This window comes from Salvia hispanica, chromosome 2 (assembly GCF_029641045.1).
Source record: "Salvia hispanica isolate PSC_SH4W2 chromosome 2, Shi_PSC_v1, whole genome shotgun sequence".
Taxonomy (NCBI): Eukaryota; Viridiplantae; Streptophyta; class Magnoliopsida; order Lamiales; family Lamiaceae; genus Salvia; species Salvia hispanica.
Window position 1 is genome coordinate 51,959,089 of NC_142693.1, and position 16,465 is coordinate 51,975,553.

Below are 16,465 nucleotides of genomic sequence, written 5' to 3' on the forward strand. Positions count from 1 at the left end.
AGGTATGCAGATGAAACTAATAATGCACCTGTAAAAGGAGTTGGATAATCGACAACTATGAAGCAAAACTATCATCTTTCTTCTGTACAATGCATTCCAAAACCCATTAAGTTGAAATGCCCAATTAAGCTAAAACAAGAATGATGTTAATCTGCATTTGATTTCAATAACCAAAGGTATAAAAGAGTGGGATATACACGCCGAAGAGGGGATTACGTTTGAGATAATAAACCTGCAGGAACACCAAAGAGAGAACATTCAGATTAACAACCATCTTTGCAGTGTGTATGAGGGAATTTATTTGTAATGTTACAATGCAGCAGCAAACAATATATGGGTAAGTGTTGCTGAGCAATTCCACAGGAACAAGGTTACAGTTTCTATTTAATCAGCGTGTATATGTTAATAATAGTAATGTGGTTACAGAAGTCGAACAGAAGACCAAATATATTCTTCTCGAGCATGGCCAAGAAATTATCAATCGCCTTTCTGATGCAAAACACTAGGCATGCTAATATTACCATTGAGAGCTGCATGATATACGCGTTTCTCCGGCAACCCAACATCTGAAAGAATCAAATTACCCTGCATCACATAACACCAACATTTTTAGGCTACCAAAGCAAAATTTCCTACACTTCATTTCTAATCAAATGATAATTAAACGCAGTAATTGCCTCAGAATACACGGTATACACCAACTTTGGGTTGAAATTGGTTTTGCACATAACGTCTTAAACTTTCCCCAAAACATACGAACTTCTCTTTCATTTCTTGGATTTCTCAAAAAATCCAAATCGAAACTAATAAAAGCCACGAGGAATTCAAGATTGTCATTTGCATATGGGGTTTGTGTGGGAAAAAGAGAGTAAAGTTTGTATATTTTGGGACAAATCTTAAAATTCATGTTCAAAATTAGAAAATGATAATTTTGTGCAATCAAGGACAGGTTCTAAAGTTCATGTGCAAAATCAAAAATAAATTTGTGTATTTTGAAGCCAATGACAATTATGTAAAAAGTTATATCTGCAAGAGGTAAAACATAATGTCTCAAATTGCACTACTAAGAGATCTGCTCAATACGATCAAGTAATAGACATTGGTTCTTGGAAAATGGGTATGTACCTCTTGAGCCATCAGCTTCCTGACATTTTCTGCATAAAGCTTTGGGTTTTCAATTTCTTGTTCTGAGGGATGATACACAGGTAGTCTCTTCACTTCAATGTAATTTACAAATTGACTCAGAAGAAGAATTACATGGCGTGCCTGCAACAAGATGTATGTTAGCAAACCGCAGAGAAATATGAGGTGCTCCTTGGATCTTAGCAACAGATACTACAAACTCATACTCAGCCTGGAGGTCAGCTATCAACAATTCAAGCTGACCTTCTAGCTTGTATAGGTTCCACAAAGCAAAATTCCAAAAACAACTCACCCCGGAAATAGAATCCCATGCAGGACTGAATCTCCGGTAGGGGTATCTTAAGATAACAGGTTGTACTGGAGCCTTTGCCAGAAATACACCAGTCTTGAATGGAAGAAGGTAGTCTCCATTTGTGGTCGTGCCTTCTGTTAGAAACCAAAGTAAGAATTGAAATGGCATCAAATGAACAGATTGTGAGATATAGTAGAACCCCTAACATTCATGGTTTTTTACTGAACATGCATATAGTGTGCTCAACTTTCTAACCATAAACCCTACCACAACACGAAAATGGAGCACTTTAAAACTGAAACATTTAGTTTCGCTTATACTAGCACTGTATTTAGATAGGAATCACCAAAAACTCAAAGAGATTGATTAGAAATTAGTGGAAATAAGAAAATGTTTTAGTTCAGAACAGCCAGAGAGTGAACACAACACAACAAAAAGGCAAAAGAATAGGAAAGAGAAAATGGTAAGGAGAATTATCTTGGAAAAAATATTACAGACTACAGAGCATGTATCATCACTGCTCGACAAGTCTTTTTTCATATGCAGTACAGACTACAGATAAGTATTGCCTCGGACATATGAGTTAATACACAATATTACATGTTACAGATCCTTTTAGTAGGATATCAATGATCTTCTGACAACTGTCGATAACAGTGATTCAAGAACTCAATGGCATACAATTAACAAGCAGACAGAACCGAAATAATTGTAAGCTCAGTAAGTTGCATTCACAAAAATAATGTATCTTAAAGCTTGTAACTGTGTTGAGAATGTAACCTGGGAAAATAATCATCCTTGGAGCAAACTCGTCTTGATAGGCTTCTCGAATTCTTTCAGTTACAATACCTGCATACAGAAAAGGAAGGAATAAGACGACATGAAAATAGAATGCCAAATCAGGAGTTTCAAACACTTCGTAAAGCAGCTGAGCAACACAAATATACTTGGTCGGATAAGATATTGAACCAATTTTTCAAGCTGACATTTGTAATTGTACTTTTTATGATCTCAAAAAAGAAATGAGTGTTTTGGCCCAGTTTTGTAAGAAGAAAGCATCATTACACTAGATAAAACTTAGTTTGCTTTCAATTTGAGTCTCAAAATTCCCCTCAAGCTGGATGCCAAAAAATGGCTGGAGTGTTTGATTCCAATAATGGAAACAGCAGCATCAAAGAGTCAACTGTTTATGCAGTTTTGATAAATTAAATCATTGACTGACTCGGTTTGAAATCAAGATAGAGGTAAAAACTGAGCAGAACATGAATATTGTGCAACTCAAAACACATTAATACAAAATAAAGTGGACATATATAATCCAAAAAAAAACAAACTTAGTACTCTTCTAACATTTGACCTACTTACAGTGTGGTGAAAAAGATTAAGACTATTAAAGTAAAGTACCCAAGGGGGTTAGATTTGCTTATGCAAATACAAAAGAATAATGCAATCTTGGCAACCATAAACCACCCTGGGGGAACAAGAGGTGTACTCTTGGAATGAGTTACATTATGGAACAACTTTTAATGGGCATAGTGCATAAGTTGTTTGGTTTGCAGAGGCTTCAATTGTATACACTCTTCATCTGGTTCAAATGTCACAGTCAAATATTCACCTACAAAGAAGACAGTACTAACATATGCCCCTGCCTAGACATAACTGCAACATTTCTAGTTGAGACACATACCTGAGACGCCTTTGAAATCTGATGACTTTAACTCCCGCTGTACAAAGACACAACCAAGACACTTGCTGTAACATACAAAGAAACAATTTTCTAAGCTATCTTTTGATAAAGAAGAATCCTTATAAGAGCAAAATGCTTGGCAGGAAGGGATAGATATCCACAAATAAAAGACAATGTGGATAACCATTTAATATACAATCAATAAATAAGCCTAGCAGGATACCCAATTGGAAAATATATAGTCGCCTAGCGGTTCTACATAAATATAATACTAAAATTAGAAAAACAATAAAAGGGAATTTAGGTTCATACAGGTGACTGCCAAGAGAAAGGTGCTCATTGTAATATCTATGCATGCACATGAAGGAAGGAAACATAGAGACATACACTGTTTTAACTACTCCTATATCACAATGAAAACCACTCTAATGTCAGATGAATAGTTTAATTTCCACTCAGCAATCCAAATGCCATTAACATTTACAAATCCAAAAGCAAAAGCCACAGGATATAAATGCATGAGAAAAAAAACACATGAGAAAGATAATTATAATATCTGTAAACAAACAGCATGCACACACCAAAATAGAGTCTACAACCTTATGAGACCAATAAGAGGAAGTTTTGACACTGATCTCTTCAGCAACAAAACCCAAAAGCACGGTTAACAGAAAAGTCAGATTGAGTAGTTAACAACACATTAATAAAACTAAATCTAAAAATTAGCTAACCTTAGCCACAAAACTTGGAAATGAGGAAGACATATGGTATAGGATATCTATATATGATACATGGTTCGAGATGATAGCCCCATATCTTTCGAACCCTTCGGAGTGGTCGTTAGATTCATTCTGAAAAGTTTGTGTAAGCATATGATCAACACAATATTATTGCACATAAATTATACGAAGCATTTCTTCATCTAAACATGGATGAAGTTTCCAAAACACAGATGTTACCAGACGGTCCAGATCAAGAAGTCAAATAAAGCGGCGTCCGTACAGAAAAAAGTAATGTATTTACTACACTGTCTACACAGATTCTAAAGTTGGGGTTTAACTTCCCACTATAGATCATTCTGTAAGATAGTCACAAGATGCATTTATGGAGGACACGTCTAAGCTCTAAGGTAGCAAGACACTAACAGACTTCTTTACCTCCAATTTTAATGCCAAATCCACTTGTATTTACTTATTTAGAAACTAAAACACCAGAAGAGGGAAGGGTAACTTTTCTTAAATGGAAAGCCCCAAACCACAAACCTAACTTCCATCTCATCTCTAAATAAGCTCTACTGTTAGAACAATGATTCCCCAGAAATCTAAGCATAAAAAGTGTTGTTCTCTCTTCATCACCCCCAATTTAGTAACTTCTGATTGTTGCTAACAAATTATTGATTGCTAAACAAGAAGCCTAATATGATAATGTGCACAATCATGGAAGTATTACATGTTTCGCTAATCTTCAATTAAAATCAGACGTAAACAAACATCTGATAATTTCACAGACTAATACGATACGGCACAACACATAATCATAACATAGCTCAACTAGTTGAATATCCATATCTTCCAAATCCACATAAATGCAATTACAAAACACCGAAATTAAAGAAAATAACCTCATTTTCGCCACGTGTCTCCGATATCCAATAGAAGCCGAACACAAACAGAACCGCCCTGGAGAGAAACCTTCCAGTGCGGAGGATGACCGTCCTCCTCCACCCGCGGAGGTGCGCGTAATCCTCCTGCTCCTCCCCGTCCTCCCTGTTCGGCGCACGGAACACCGTGCAAACCCTACAAATGACGTAGTAGCTGACGAGGATGGTCATCCCGACCACGACTCTTATCGGGACCAGAATCACCAATCTAGGCACCAGCCACAGTCTCTCCGCCCACGAGAGCTTCCCCCGCCCCATCGTACCGTACACGTCGCGCCGCACGTAAGCCGCGCACTTGCTCTGCCCAGGCTCCGGTTTGAGCAGCGGGCGATCATCTCGCTGCTCGAGTTCGGGCTCGGGGCGCTGGTTGGTGGATTGGCGAGTTAGGACTTTGAGCTCCGACTCCATTGTGTGATTTGCGATCAATCAGGTAAGGATTTATGGATGAATTTGGTATGGAGATTGGATTTGGGATTGATCCCTCATCACGCGCTATTCGTCAGCGCGTGTGGATTGCGGTATAGTTAATGACTTAATGTTGTGTGATTGCTTTAAATCATAGCTCTTCAAAATTAGTGACTATTGTAGCGCAGCTTCTCTCTTTTAAAATTAATGACTAGTGACGTTATTCTACGTTTTTCTCCCATGCGGCCATGCCTTCTTCATCCTTCTTCAGTTTTGGCATTGATGTTCTTACCGATAGTCATTGTTTTGGACGTTGATTGGTTATGATGATGATGATGTTAATTATAATATCTATGTGATGTGAAACATTGCACATACACTACTCAAATATATTTCTCAAGATTTGTTCTTGAATGCTAAACTCAAGGGCACAAAATTTAACCCACGAAAAGTTAAACACAAAGGATGGATGATGTAAAGATATGAAGAAATGTATTGAAAGAGGAATCTCTCTGGCACCTTGGACCTTCTTCATGAACACATTTTTTGGCTACTTTCACCAACATACATCGGCTCTATTCAGATAGCAACCACACTTTTATTCAAGCAACAACTACCACTCAAGCAACCAAAATAAATTGGAATTCAAGTTCTCTTCTTCACAAAGGACAAAAAACACTTAAATATGGTTAAATATATTTCTAAAATCTGATGACGAAAGTGTTTACAAAGAGATATATTGGGAAGAAGAAAGAAAGTGAATAGTTAAAAAAATGAGGTCAAAACCATGTGACGGTTCGGCTTCACTCGGATGAGTGGCCTCATGGCTAAATCTCACTCAGCCGAGTAGGAGTCTTCTACCTCGAGCAACATCTTCTCAGCTTGTCTCTCTTCAACAAGCCTCAAATGACAGCGTTCAACATCAATCATTTGTTTTTTAGGACATGGATCTAGTTTATGTTCTTTAACGGGTCTGTTGCATGATGTGTGCCACTTAGTTTCGCATCATTAAGCATAGGATTTGTTTACATAAATATCAATGTGTACTCTATCTCTAATTTTGTTGATTTTTGTTTGGGTATCTATGTTCGTATTTTTCATTGTTATTATTTTTCCATATTTGAGTCTTCTTAAATATCGTAAGTTTCTTTGAATGAATTTGTCTAGTTATGCGGTGTTCGATTAGGTTATTGTATTCAATTAGATTTCTATGTCAATTTTTTTTTTACTACGTTTCAATTTTATTTTGTGATTTGTCTTGGGCATCAGTTATGGGTTAAGAAGCTTCATTCTTGGTAGCTGTAGACATGGAGTGGAGGTAGAGGTGGCCAAACCCAACCGGCCCGCCGGTTAACCGCCGGTTCCCAACCGGCGGGTCGGAGTCCGGTTTCGGTTCGAAATCCGGTTTCACGGTTATAACGGGCTGGTTACGGTTCAAAAAATACGCAACCGGAACCGGTAGTTAACCGCCGGTTCGGAATCGCCGGTTAACCGGGAATATGTAGCCGTCGCCGGTAGGTTCCTAGGGTTGTAGGCGTAGGGCTGAAAAAGGTCAGAAAACCGCCGGTTTGTGTTGGAAAACCGCCGGTTTCTGACACAAAACCGCCGGTTCCCGACGGTTCAGGGCTAGGGTTCAGGCGTAGGCGTAGGGTTGCAGCGTTAGGGTCTGAAAAAGTGTCGGAAACCGCCGATTTTTGGTCAGAAACCGGCGGTTTTCTGACACAAGGTAAGCAAGGTAAGAAAACTACGTGGACTTTGATTCCTCAATGCAATTGAGCATTAAGGATACGTAGGCACCTCAACTTAAATTTTAAATTTAAGTTGAGCTCAAGTCCTTTTCCTTTTATTTCTTTTTTTTTCTAGATTGTAATTTTGTATTTAAATTTTAAATTCAAGTGTATAGTTGTATTGTTGTATTTTGTAACTTGTAATTGTATTGTAGAAATTTACCTTCAAAGTTTCAAATCAATAAAATTGCAATTCTTTATCGTTATCAATTCTCTTTGGATTTTACTATAGAATTTAAAAGTTATACTATAAAATTTAAATAATAAAAAAAAGAACCGGAACCGGCCCGGAACCGCTGAAAAACCGGCGGTTAGTAACCGAAACTGGAACCGGCGGTTAAACCGCGACCGGATAACCGGTATCCGGGCCGGTTACGGTTCAAGCTTTCGACGAACCGGGTTTGGAACCGGCGGTTTTTGAACCGTGGCCACGTCTAAGTGGAGGTACCCAGGGATACGACAGACGTCATTGGCCCCATTTTTACCTTTTATTGGCATTATTGGTAATTCTTTACTGCTGTATTCCTTCTATTCCACTATAAACAAACGACTCATGTTTTTTAGGGATCCCAACTAAAGTTAGCCATATCTTTATGTGGTAAAATGAAATTCAATTATTCTCTCGTACATTATTATCGTTCCTATTTTATCTCTTTTTATTCATCTACTTTATTCTCTCTCTTGCTTATAACTCTTTCCATTTAACTATAAACATCATTTTCTTAAATCTCGTGCAAAAAAAGATCCAATTCTATATACCAAACACCCAATTGATAAAAATACATCAAGAAAAAGAATTAAGTAAACAAAATCCTTAATTTATTAAAAAAAACTAAAAACTCATTAGGTTGCCTCATAATCAACACATGTGTTAAAGAGTCGTTGGCTCAATTTAGTTCACAGCTACAACTTCTGAATAAAAAAAAGTGTTAGAATGTTAAAACAAAAAAAACTTATAAATTAAATTCTAGTGGTTTGTATTTAGATTGATGAAGATTTGATGTTGGGTCAGGTCTGCTCTTCGTCTTTCATTCTTCCTCGTCAGTTTCATGTTTTTTTGGGTTAAAAAATGTATACTCCATGGGCGAATTTAAAACTGATTTTCACACTAACACTAAGGAACAACTTGGTATGGTGGAATGGAATGGAGGAATGAAATGACATTCCTACCTCCATTCTATTCATTTGCTTGGTATTTTATTTCCTTAAGAATGACCATTCCACTTGGAATCACTATTCCATTCCCCATGGAAATAGCCATTCCTTCAATTTAGCTAAGGAATGGCATTCCATTCTATTTCATTTTACATTTTTCTTATTTTAAATTTTAACAAAATTATATAAATATTATTTTATATTATATTTTGAATTTAATATCTTAATTTTATAATAAAATTAAAATTTTAAAATTTTTAATAATTGAAAAAAAAATCTACACACACATAGCAACACACTCACACACAGCAAAAAAAAAAAACACACGCACACACACACACACACGCACACATAGCAAAACACACACACACAGCAAACACAAACTCACACACACTGACACACAACAAAAAACACACACACACAGCAACACAAACTCACACACACTAACACACAGCAACACACACACACAGCAAAATACACACACACAAAGCAACACACATAATTTCATTGCATTTGTATTCCTTTCATTCACTAAGCACAAGAATGGAATGAGGATTACATTCCATTCCTATCTCCATTCCATTCTTTTCTCATTCCATTCCACCATACCAAGAAGGGCCTAACTACTCAATGTAGGGGATGTTAATCGGGCTAGTCCAGAAGCGGGTTTCAGGCCAAGCTCGGATTGCAGGTTAATCGGGTACGGTTCGGCTGGGGTAACTAAAACACCAGAAGTGGGAGGGGTTTCGCTTAAATGGAAAGCCCAAACCACAAACCTAACTTACATCTCATCTCTAAATAAGCTCCATTGTTAGAACAATGGTTCCCCAGAAATCTAAGCATAGAAAGTGGCACCATTCTATTCTCTCTTCATCTACTGGTGGCAGGCACCCCCAATTTAGCAACTTCTCATTGTTCGTATCAAATTATTGATTGCTAAACGAGAAGCCTAATGAACTGCATTCCTCTGTGGGGAAGCCCAATACATTCAAATAAAACCTGGCGAGTACCGGTACGACATGTTTCGCTCATCTTTAATCGAACCAAGACATAAACAAACATCTTATAATTTCACAGACTAATATGATACAGCACAATTCACTTGCTACATAATCATAGCATAGCTCAACTAGTTCAATATCCATATCTTCCAAATCCACATAAATGCTGGAAACTTTACATACTATATGCAGCGAGGGAAGAAAGTTTGTCCAACATAGCCACCAGCCATTGCTCTCCTAGCATTAGATTCAAACATTTTCGGGTTGTCTCTCAACACAGCAGCAGCATCATGATTGAGTGGATCCTCGTGATTGGGTTCCTGTAAGCACATTTATTAGAGAGCAAAATGCTACAACAATTTCGTGTTTAATAAAAACTTGAATTTGTATACCGTGAAAAGGTGATACAACCCATAAATGATGGTGTTTATGTTCAGGACAGGTTTCCAGTCTTCTCGAAGAATGTTTAGACAGACGTTTCCATCTAAGTCAATATTGGGATGGTATACCTGTAACATTCACACGAATTGACAATAAAATTCAGATCAAAACACCTTTTGGAATAATACTATCTACAAAGTACAAGACACCAGAATCACTACCTTTGTCTTGCATTTCACCTTTGGTGCCTCATGTGGATAGATGGGTGAAATTTGAAATGAGAAAACAAAAGTTCCACTCCTGAACACATGTTACTAGTATTAATGAAAACAAAAGTTCCACTCCATACAAGAGCAGCATTAAGTAAGCCAAATTAAGACATAACTACTTACAGATAATATCCTTCATCAGGACGAATGGTAACTTCAAAAGTCATTAGCTCGTCCTTGCCATTAGGGAATGAAATGGTGCAGGTTTTTGGCAGGTTCAGTTCACTGATGTCTAAACGAAGGAGTCAATGTTAAATGTATAATTGTATAAAGGGACTAAAAAGGATTAAAAGCCCAAGTATATACGTTAAGGAGCCAGAGAATGCCCTCTCTAAAGTACTGGTATCATAATAGTGTAAATAAGATTTTCATTTAAAAAAGCAGGCTCCAAATAGTGACTAGCTAAAAGACAAGGAGTGCAATAAATCTCGCACAAGGAAGTTATGGATATAATGACATGTCCGCACATGAAATCTGTCAGTTTCAGGCAGCAGTGGAGAACAGTTCAGGGTGAAGAACATGTGAGGAGGGAGACAGGAAACAAAAGATGCTGCACAACAGTAGTAGAAAGGGTACAAGTTCTGAAAAGCTGTAACCGGATGAAGAAGAGTTGAATATTGATCTGTAGGCATTGAATTACTATCATCAATATTGAATTTATAATTTATTAAAGTACACCTTGTGTGATGGGACCTGCCGGTGGCTTAGTTTTGATTGAATAACAAAAACAATTTTTAAGTTGGTGGACTTCATTTATATTGTAATAAAGACATATGTTTAGACATAACTATTTAGGATGTGTGCGCCGGATGAATTCAAAGGAATAGTTCAAGGTGTAATTACTAATTGACAAATACAACGATGCAATAATATACATCTCCTTGAACAGAATAACATCAATTACAGAGTTTTCTTCAGTTTGACAACCTGCTCCATGTTCTACAATGATTAATCAAGTAGGATACGGAGGAAGTATTTGTTATCATTCTCGGTGTGTGTGTAGACACACTTACATAATTTTCCAATAGAACAACTAGAACCTAACAGATACACCAATAAATATTATTACATCCAGTACCAATTACTAAATATAATTATAGCTTCAGCACATATCCATGCGCCGAATAATACGTCCACTGGCAATGACAAACCCAATTTGCAGTTAATTAAAAGTGCATAGTAGATTTAGTAGATGGACCAAACAGATTACTTTGCAAATGCTGTATCATCAGCAGAGAAGAGTCAGCCACCCCTACACACATGTGCATCTTATTATATTAATGTGTGCAGTTGTGCAAAGGAAGAAACAGGAAGCATGTATGTCCTAATTGACAAGAACATCAAGATCTAGTAGGCTATGTGCCAGTGGTAGTATCACCAGGCACCAACAGAGAAGTACCAGTTTGCAAGTTCAAGAAAGTGATTTGGGAGGAACCTAACACAAGATGTTTTCAGGATTAGGCATCTAGCTTTAACTAAGTATAACCCTAAAGAACCTGTATTCCGGGCGCATTAAAGAACATGTTGTAAACATAACATGTGTTACATTTCATTAATGAAAAATATCATTTCCCAAAATAGTAGTATTAGGATGTTACATCATTCATGGGCATAGAGTTCAGTAGCATGGCATGAACTAACTGAAGTCAGAAGTCCCTTTCCAATTTCCATTACATCATAATAAGGTTAGTATGTAACTGTCTTATGCAAATTGAAAATAGTTCCACAAAGAATGTTAAGGACGTGTATTTTATAGTGACAAAATTGAGAATGAAATGCCCGACTTGTGCAAATGCTATTGGCCATGGGAATATGCATCAATTCTTAGTTCTTAAGTTAACAACTTAGAGTGTCTATCTCACCAACACCCCTATGACAATATTATCATGAACTGGAGTAAAAATGAGGGAAAAGGGGCAGCCCAGAAGAATTTCCATCATGAACATTGACCAGGAAAAATTATTTATCTTAGAGAACATCTGAAAAGAGAAGAAAAGGCCGAAAATATATCAGAAGTGGAAATTTAAGCAGAATGTGCCTTTAGAAATATTTCCAAAAGTATGCCAACAGAAAATGTATCATGCAAACTTCCATGCATTCTATCTTGTGTGAGAATCAATGTTGGATTCTTCATACTACTGCACTTCTCTCTTCGGATAAGCAATGCGGTTCGTAATATAAATCTTAAGTCTTAATATTTTTACACAACTATTTAATATGCAATCAGTCAACACAGATCAACAGTTTCCAGCTTTGCCACATCTTTCCCAAAATATTTGCACATAACTCTACAAGCATTAAAAAGAACTTCAAAAGGAAAAGGATTAAAAAAAAGTGACAGCCATGCATTCAAATATTAATGAAAAAGATATTTAAACATTTATCAATACAAAATAACAAACCTTTTTGAAGACGTAGTTCTCCAGCACTTTGTTTCTTCACTGGAGGCTTCCCATTAGCACTTTCTGCAAGTTCTCTCTGTTTTTCCTTTACTTTGAACAACCTAATCATGGTTCCTAAAGGTATAATACACTTCGTAAACAGCTATGAAGCATAGAGACAATATAAGAAACATGAGGGTATCTTCTAGCAGAAATATACTATGTACTACTTCCAAATTCCAATTATAAAGTACGAGCATTTTCATTTGCTCAAGCACTTCAAGTACAGTGTCAAACATCAACCAATTATATATACAAAAAGCTCATTCAGGGAAGCATTACATGCCCATGCTTGAGTGCAGATTACAATGATTTCTCTGACAAATAAATGGGCTAGTAACAGCAAATAATCAAGTAGACTAAGATACACGGTATCTCAATTAGATTGCATGGATAGGAATATGATATACGACCTTCATCAGCTACAAAGTGCATGTATTAAACGGCAAGAAAAGTGAATGTTATTACCAGTAAAAGTAAGGTGTAAACCATGTCTATCAAACATCCAAGTACGAATAACTGAAGAAACACTACAAGTTTGGTTCGAATAAGACCAATTGTTGTTACTAAAAACAAGATAAAAAATTAAAGAAGTCAAATCAACAGAGCACAGGTACTCCATAGTCCATACAATTCTAATCTAAGCAAATCATAAACTTTTGAGAGAAGCATTAATGAGCATATGGTAATTTCATTGGGAATTTCTATTTTTTTGGGGAAAATGCAAACTATCCTGAAATGTCTGTGTAGTATAGATGACCAGAGTTTGTGATTATGCAAAATAAATTAGACATGTGAACCTTATACTTCTTCGTGCAATCACAACTCTTTTATGATGGAAGAGTTTTCAATATAAGACATAAATCATACCTACATTAAGCTATGGTATTAAGTATTAACTACACAAAACTCAACAGATAGCTAGTCACATCACGATTTCAATGCTTTGATTTACAAGTTTATCTTCTCACAAGAAACACTTTATGAAACTTGGATTCCATGCTTCCTTCAGAGTAAATAAATAATAAATTTTGATTCAGCAAAGCATTGGTCTTGAGGTCCTGTAGCTGAATATCGATTCTAGAACAAATCAATGCTAAAGGTGAAGTGTCAATTGCACTCAAACAGCTCACACACAGCACGCACATGAAAATTAACTAAAGACCTAGCTACCGAAAATGTACTGAAAAGATTGGGATATCGAAACCTAACATAGCAATCGTTCAAAATTGAATAACAATTAAGAAAAACACTCCAACGATAACGGTCAAAGAAGAGTCAAAATCACAATAAGGAAAGATGTAAACGGTAGATAATGGATTACTGATGAAAACACAACGAGTTGAGAAAGATTCAATAGCTCCAATACGCTAAATGGGGGAGATTAAATATTCAGAACCGTGAAAAACGGAGATATGTAGAAAAGGATTGGGTTTACGGAACAATTAAAGGTGATCGGGAAATTACACCTTTTCTGTGTGAAGGAAAATCAAGGGATGGATGAATTGATTTGAAGGGTTTCAGAGTTGAGAGCGACAACCAGAGGAGAATCTGTGAAATGCCGCTGAAAGAGATTATTGCTTTGAATTCATTTTCAATTGCTTAAAAATTTTTTTGTTATTTTTTTTATTTCAAAACATATACGTTTTGATCTAAAATTAATTTTAATAAAATTAACATTCACATATGATTTGCTCAAATTATTGATTTAATTTTAAATTTAATTAATCGATTAATCTAACTAATTTCATATTAACATTTATAAAATATTTTTTAGCTACATTAAAATATATTAATATTCATAAAGTATTTTACTACGTATAATTAAAAATATTGAAATCTATAAAATATTTTTTAATCTATAATAAAAATAAAATAGAATTAAAATTTATAAATATTCAAATTTATAAAATATTTTTTCACATATAATTAAAATAAAATAAAATATAAGTAAATATTTTTCACCTATAATAAAATAAAATATTCAAATTAATATTTTTATTCTATGTAGAAAAATATTTATAAATTTTTTATATTAAATTAATTAGGTTGATCTGACTAATTAGATTCATAATCAAGTCACTAATTTGGTCAAATCACGTTTGACCGTTAAGTTTAATGGAAAATATTAACTTTGAACCAAAACATATTGATTGAACAAAAAGGTAGTAATAAACTTAATGTAAAGGACCTAAAAGTTTTTTACAAATGACCAAATTTGGACTATAGTATTTTCAATTTTATCATAAACTAGTGTTAACCCCCGCCTATGCGCGACTCAAAAAACGAAATAACACACGAAATAAAATACAGAAACAACATATGATAAAAAAAAATAATAAAAATCCATATACTAATAGTGGGTCATGTTCAAATACATAGATCCAATCCACAACTAAGACCAATCCTACGCCATTAAATCTTAAAATGAGTAATGAGATTAAATCTCATGGATTTCAATAAATAGTAGACAAAATATAAACAAAAAGGTAAGATTGTCAATTTGTTATAATATACTTAATTTTCATGGTTTTTTTTTATCAACATAGCGTATTACAAATATTAATACAATGACATGAGAATTTCAGCACAAATACACGAAAATATTAATACAGTTTTATTGATTTTGAACATTCATTATATTAAAATTTTGTGATGCATTTATTGATAAAAAACATGTTTATCAACATATACGAAAATTGAAATAAAAATTATAAAATTTTATCATTTGATCATCGTCGAAAGTATGCAATTGAGATCTCGTTACAATCCTTATAAAATTATCTTTGATTTGACATAGTTTTTACGAAAAAATAATTTACTTCCAGAGAGATACAAAAATTTAAAGTTTTAAGATAATTTTGAGGAGAGAAAAAGAAGTTAGTTTTAACTAACATATAGTATAAGAATTGATATCAATTCTCTTTATGTTTATTTACTAATTATTCAAATTTTAAATACAATTCACTTGACATTATTTCAACCACTAGACCTCTTAATCTAATGGCTAAGAATTGGTCTTAATTTGGGATTGCAAATTAGTTAGAAAATGATCATAACCTATGATAAATATTTACATATATAAATTTAAATAAGTTTAAAATTAATCGTAAATAATATGTTAATAACAACAATTAATATCAGATCTCTGAAATAAAGAAAAATATCATCCTTAACAACATACGCATTTCAATACTAAAATAATAAAATTTGATTTGTCTATGCAGGAAACCTCTGTGTTTTCGTGTTGTTCGCGTCTCCCATGTAAGTGCTAAAACCTTCTTCGACACATTTCTGAATCTTTATAGATAGTGTTTAAACCGATGTACGGTAATCCTGGATTCCTTGTCTTGCAGTCCGACATTCAAGAGGATCATAAAAAACAAATCAATATAGCAGTTCTCAGGGCTGTTTTACATCTAGACCCTCTTGAACTGCTTGATATGCCTTTGGTATGGCATGCTGGTTGTCTCCACCCGGTTCTTGTTTGTGATTGAAATATAGAGGAAATGGAAATTGGCAAATGGTCTGTTTCATCAATCAATTATGAATATATATACAATTTACTGAGTACAATTCATGAATGTATATACCAATTTTCTTTATAGATTACAATTCATGACTTCGGGTGTAGGACTTGAAAAACCTTTCTTCATAGATTATAATTCATTAATACATACAATTTTAAATATATGATTCCTTTCTTTTGTTTTGGGAATATATAATCACATTTCTACTAAAACATTTCTCCGCCTTCTGGATCATCATCTTCCACGTAGTTTTCCTTCACGAACAAGCGAATTTGCTCCAAGGACTTCGAATTTGGATGGAGACCAAAGAGTTTATCCATATCTTTCAACATGTTTGGAGGGCTATCGATCTTAACAGTTTTTTCCATCCAAAATACGAGCATTTCGATGGTTAGCATGAACACAAAGCTAACAAAAAAAAAATAAAAAGAAATGAATTTGCTTGGCCAAATGTTAGAACTATGTACCATCCTTGCATCATTTGTTTCTCTCTCACGAGAGGCCATTTCAGCAGCTTTGAGTTGTTCTACAATCCTCATTTTCTCATACTACACTATTAAAGAAACACACAATATTCAGCATACCGACCAAATATACAATAGAGTGTACATACAAGTGTCGGATGTATATATTTGAAGATAGTATCTGCGAAACAACTTTTGAGCATTGCAACCTGCAAAGCCTTCTTTGGAGACATTTGGACACCAGCCATCA

General features: G+C 34.9%; 2 protein-coding genes across 6 annotated transcripts; both read right to left on the reverse strand.

The window, feature by feature from the left end:
* Positions 1-23: 23 nt before the first annotated feature.
* Positions 24-5,318, reverse strand: LOC125201094 (lysophospholipid acyltransferase LPEAT1-like). Of its 4 annotated transcripts, XM_048099013.2 has the most exons (9): positions 4,744-5,318; positions 3,854-3,973; positions 3,722-3,759; positions 3,123-3,187; positions 2,216-2,284; positions 1,436-1,569; positions 1,126-1,266; positions 522-585; positions 24-232 (listed from the first exon to the last, which is right to left on the reverse strand). In XM_048099013.2, the coding sequence occupies exons 1-9, from the start codon at positions 5,188-5,190 to the stop codon at positions 213-215; spliced, it is 1,098 nt and encodes a 365-aa protein (XP_047954970.1). In that variant the 5' UTR covers positions 5,191-5,318; the 3' UTR covers positions 24-212. The 4 variants fall into 4 exon arrangements, with proteins under 4 accessions (XP_047954970.1, XP_047954969.1, XP_047954971.1 ...); XM_048099012.2 differs by lacking the exon at positions 24-232 and having other exon boundaries at positions 264-585; positions 4,744-5,316; XM_048099014.2 differs by lacking the exons at positions 24-232; positions 3,722-3,759 and having other exon boundaries at positions 264-585; positions 3,123-3,159; positions 4,744-5,315.
* Positions 5,319-9,180: 3,862 nt separating this feature from the next.
* LOC125201174 (NEDD8-conjugating enzyme Ubc12-like) lies at positions 9,181-13,806 on the reverse strand. 2 transcript variants are annotated; one of them, XM_048099149.2, is made up of 6 exons: positions 13,691-13,806; positions 12,183-12,296; positions 9,904-10,012; positions 9,733-9,811; positions 9,523-9,639; positions 9,181-9,450 (listed from the first exon to the last, which is right to left on the reverse strand). In XM_048099149.2, the coding sequence occupies exons 2-6, from the start codon at positions 12,289-12,291 to the stop codon at positions 9,313-9,315; spliced, it is 552 nt and encodes a 183-aa protein (XP_047955106.1). In that variant the 5' UTR covers positions 12,292-12,296; positions 13,691-13,806; the 3' UTR covers positions 9,181-9,312. The 2 variants fall into 2 exon arrangements, with proteins under 2 accessions (XP_047955106.1, XP_047955107.1); XM_048099150.2 differs by lacking the exon at positions 13,691-13,806 and adding an exon at positions 13,546-13,684.
* Positions 13,807-16,465: the final 2,659 nt, after the last annotated feature.

What these genes read in the sequence shown, in the direction of transcription:
- LOC125201094 (XM_048099012.2), bottom strand. Translation starts at nt 5,190, where the DNA reads ATGGAGTCGGAGCTCAAAGTCCTAACTCGCCAATCCACCAACCAGCGC. An exon ending in AGACACGTGGCGAAAATGAG is followed by an intron (nt 3,974 to 4,743) that starts GTTATTTTCTTT and finishes CAAACTTTTCAG; the next exon opens with AATGAATCTAACGACCACTC. An exon ending in AGATTTCAAAGGCGTCTCAG is followed by an intron (nt 2,285 to 3,122) that starts GTATGTGTCTCA and finishes TTCTGTATGCAG; the next exon opens with GTATTGTAACTGAAAGAATT.
- LOC125201174 (XM_048099149.2), bottom strand. Translation starts at nt 12,291, where the DNA reads ATGATTAGGTTGTTCAAAGTAAAGGAAAAACAGAGAGAACTTGCAGAA. An exon ending in CCTGATGAAGGATATTATCT is followed by an intron (nt 9,812 to 9,903) that starts GTAAGTAGTTAT and finishes ACATGTGTTCAG; the next exon opens with GAGTGGAACTTTTGTTTTCT. An exon ending in AGGTGAAATGCAAGACAAAG is followed by an intron (nt 9,640 to 9,732) that starts GTAGTGATTCTG and finishes TGAATGTTACAG; the next exon opens with GTATACCATCCCAATATTGA.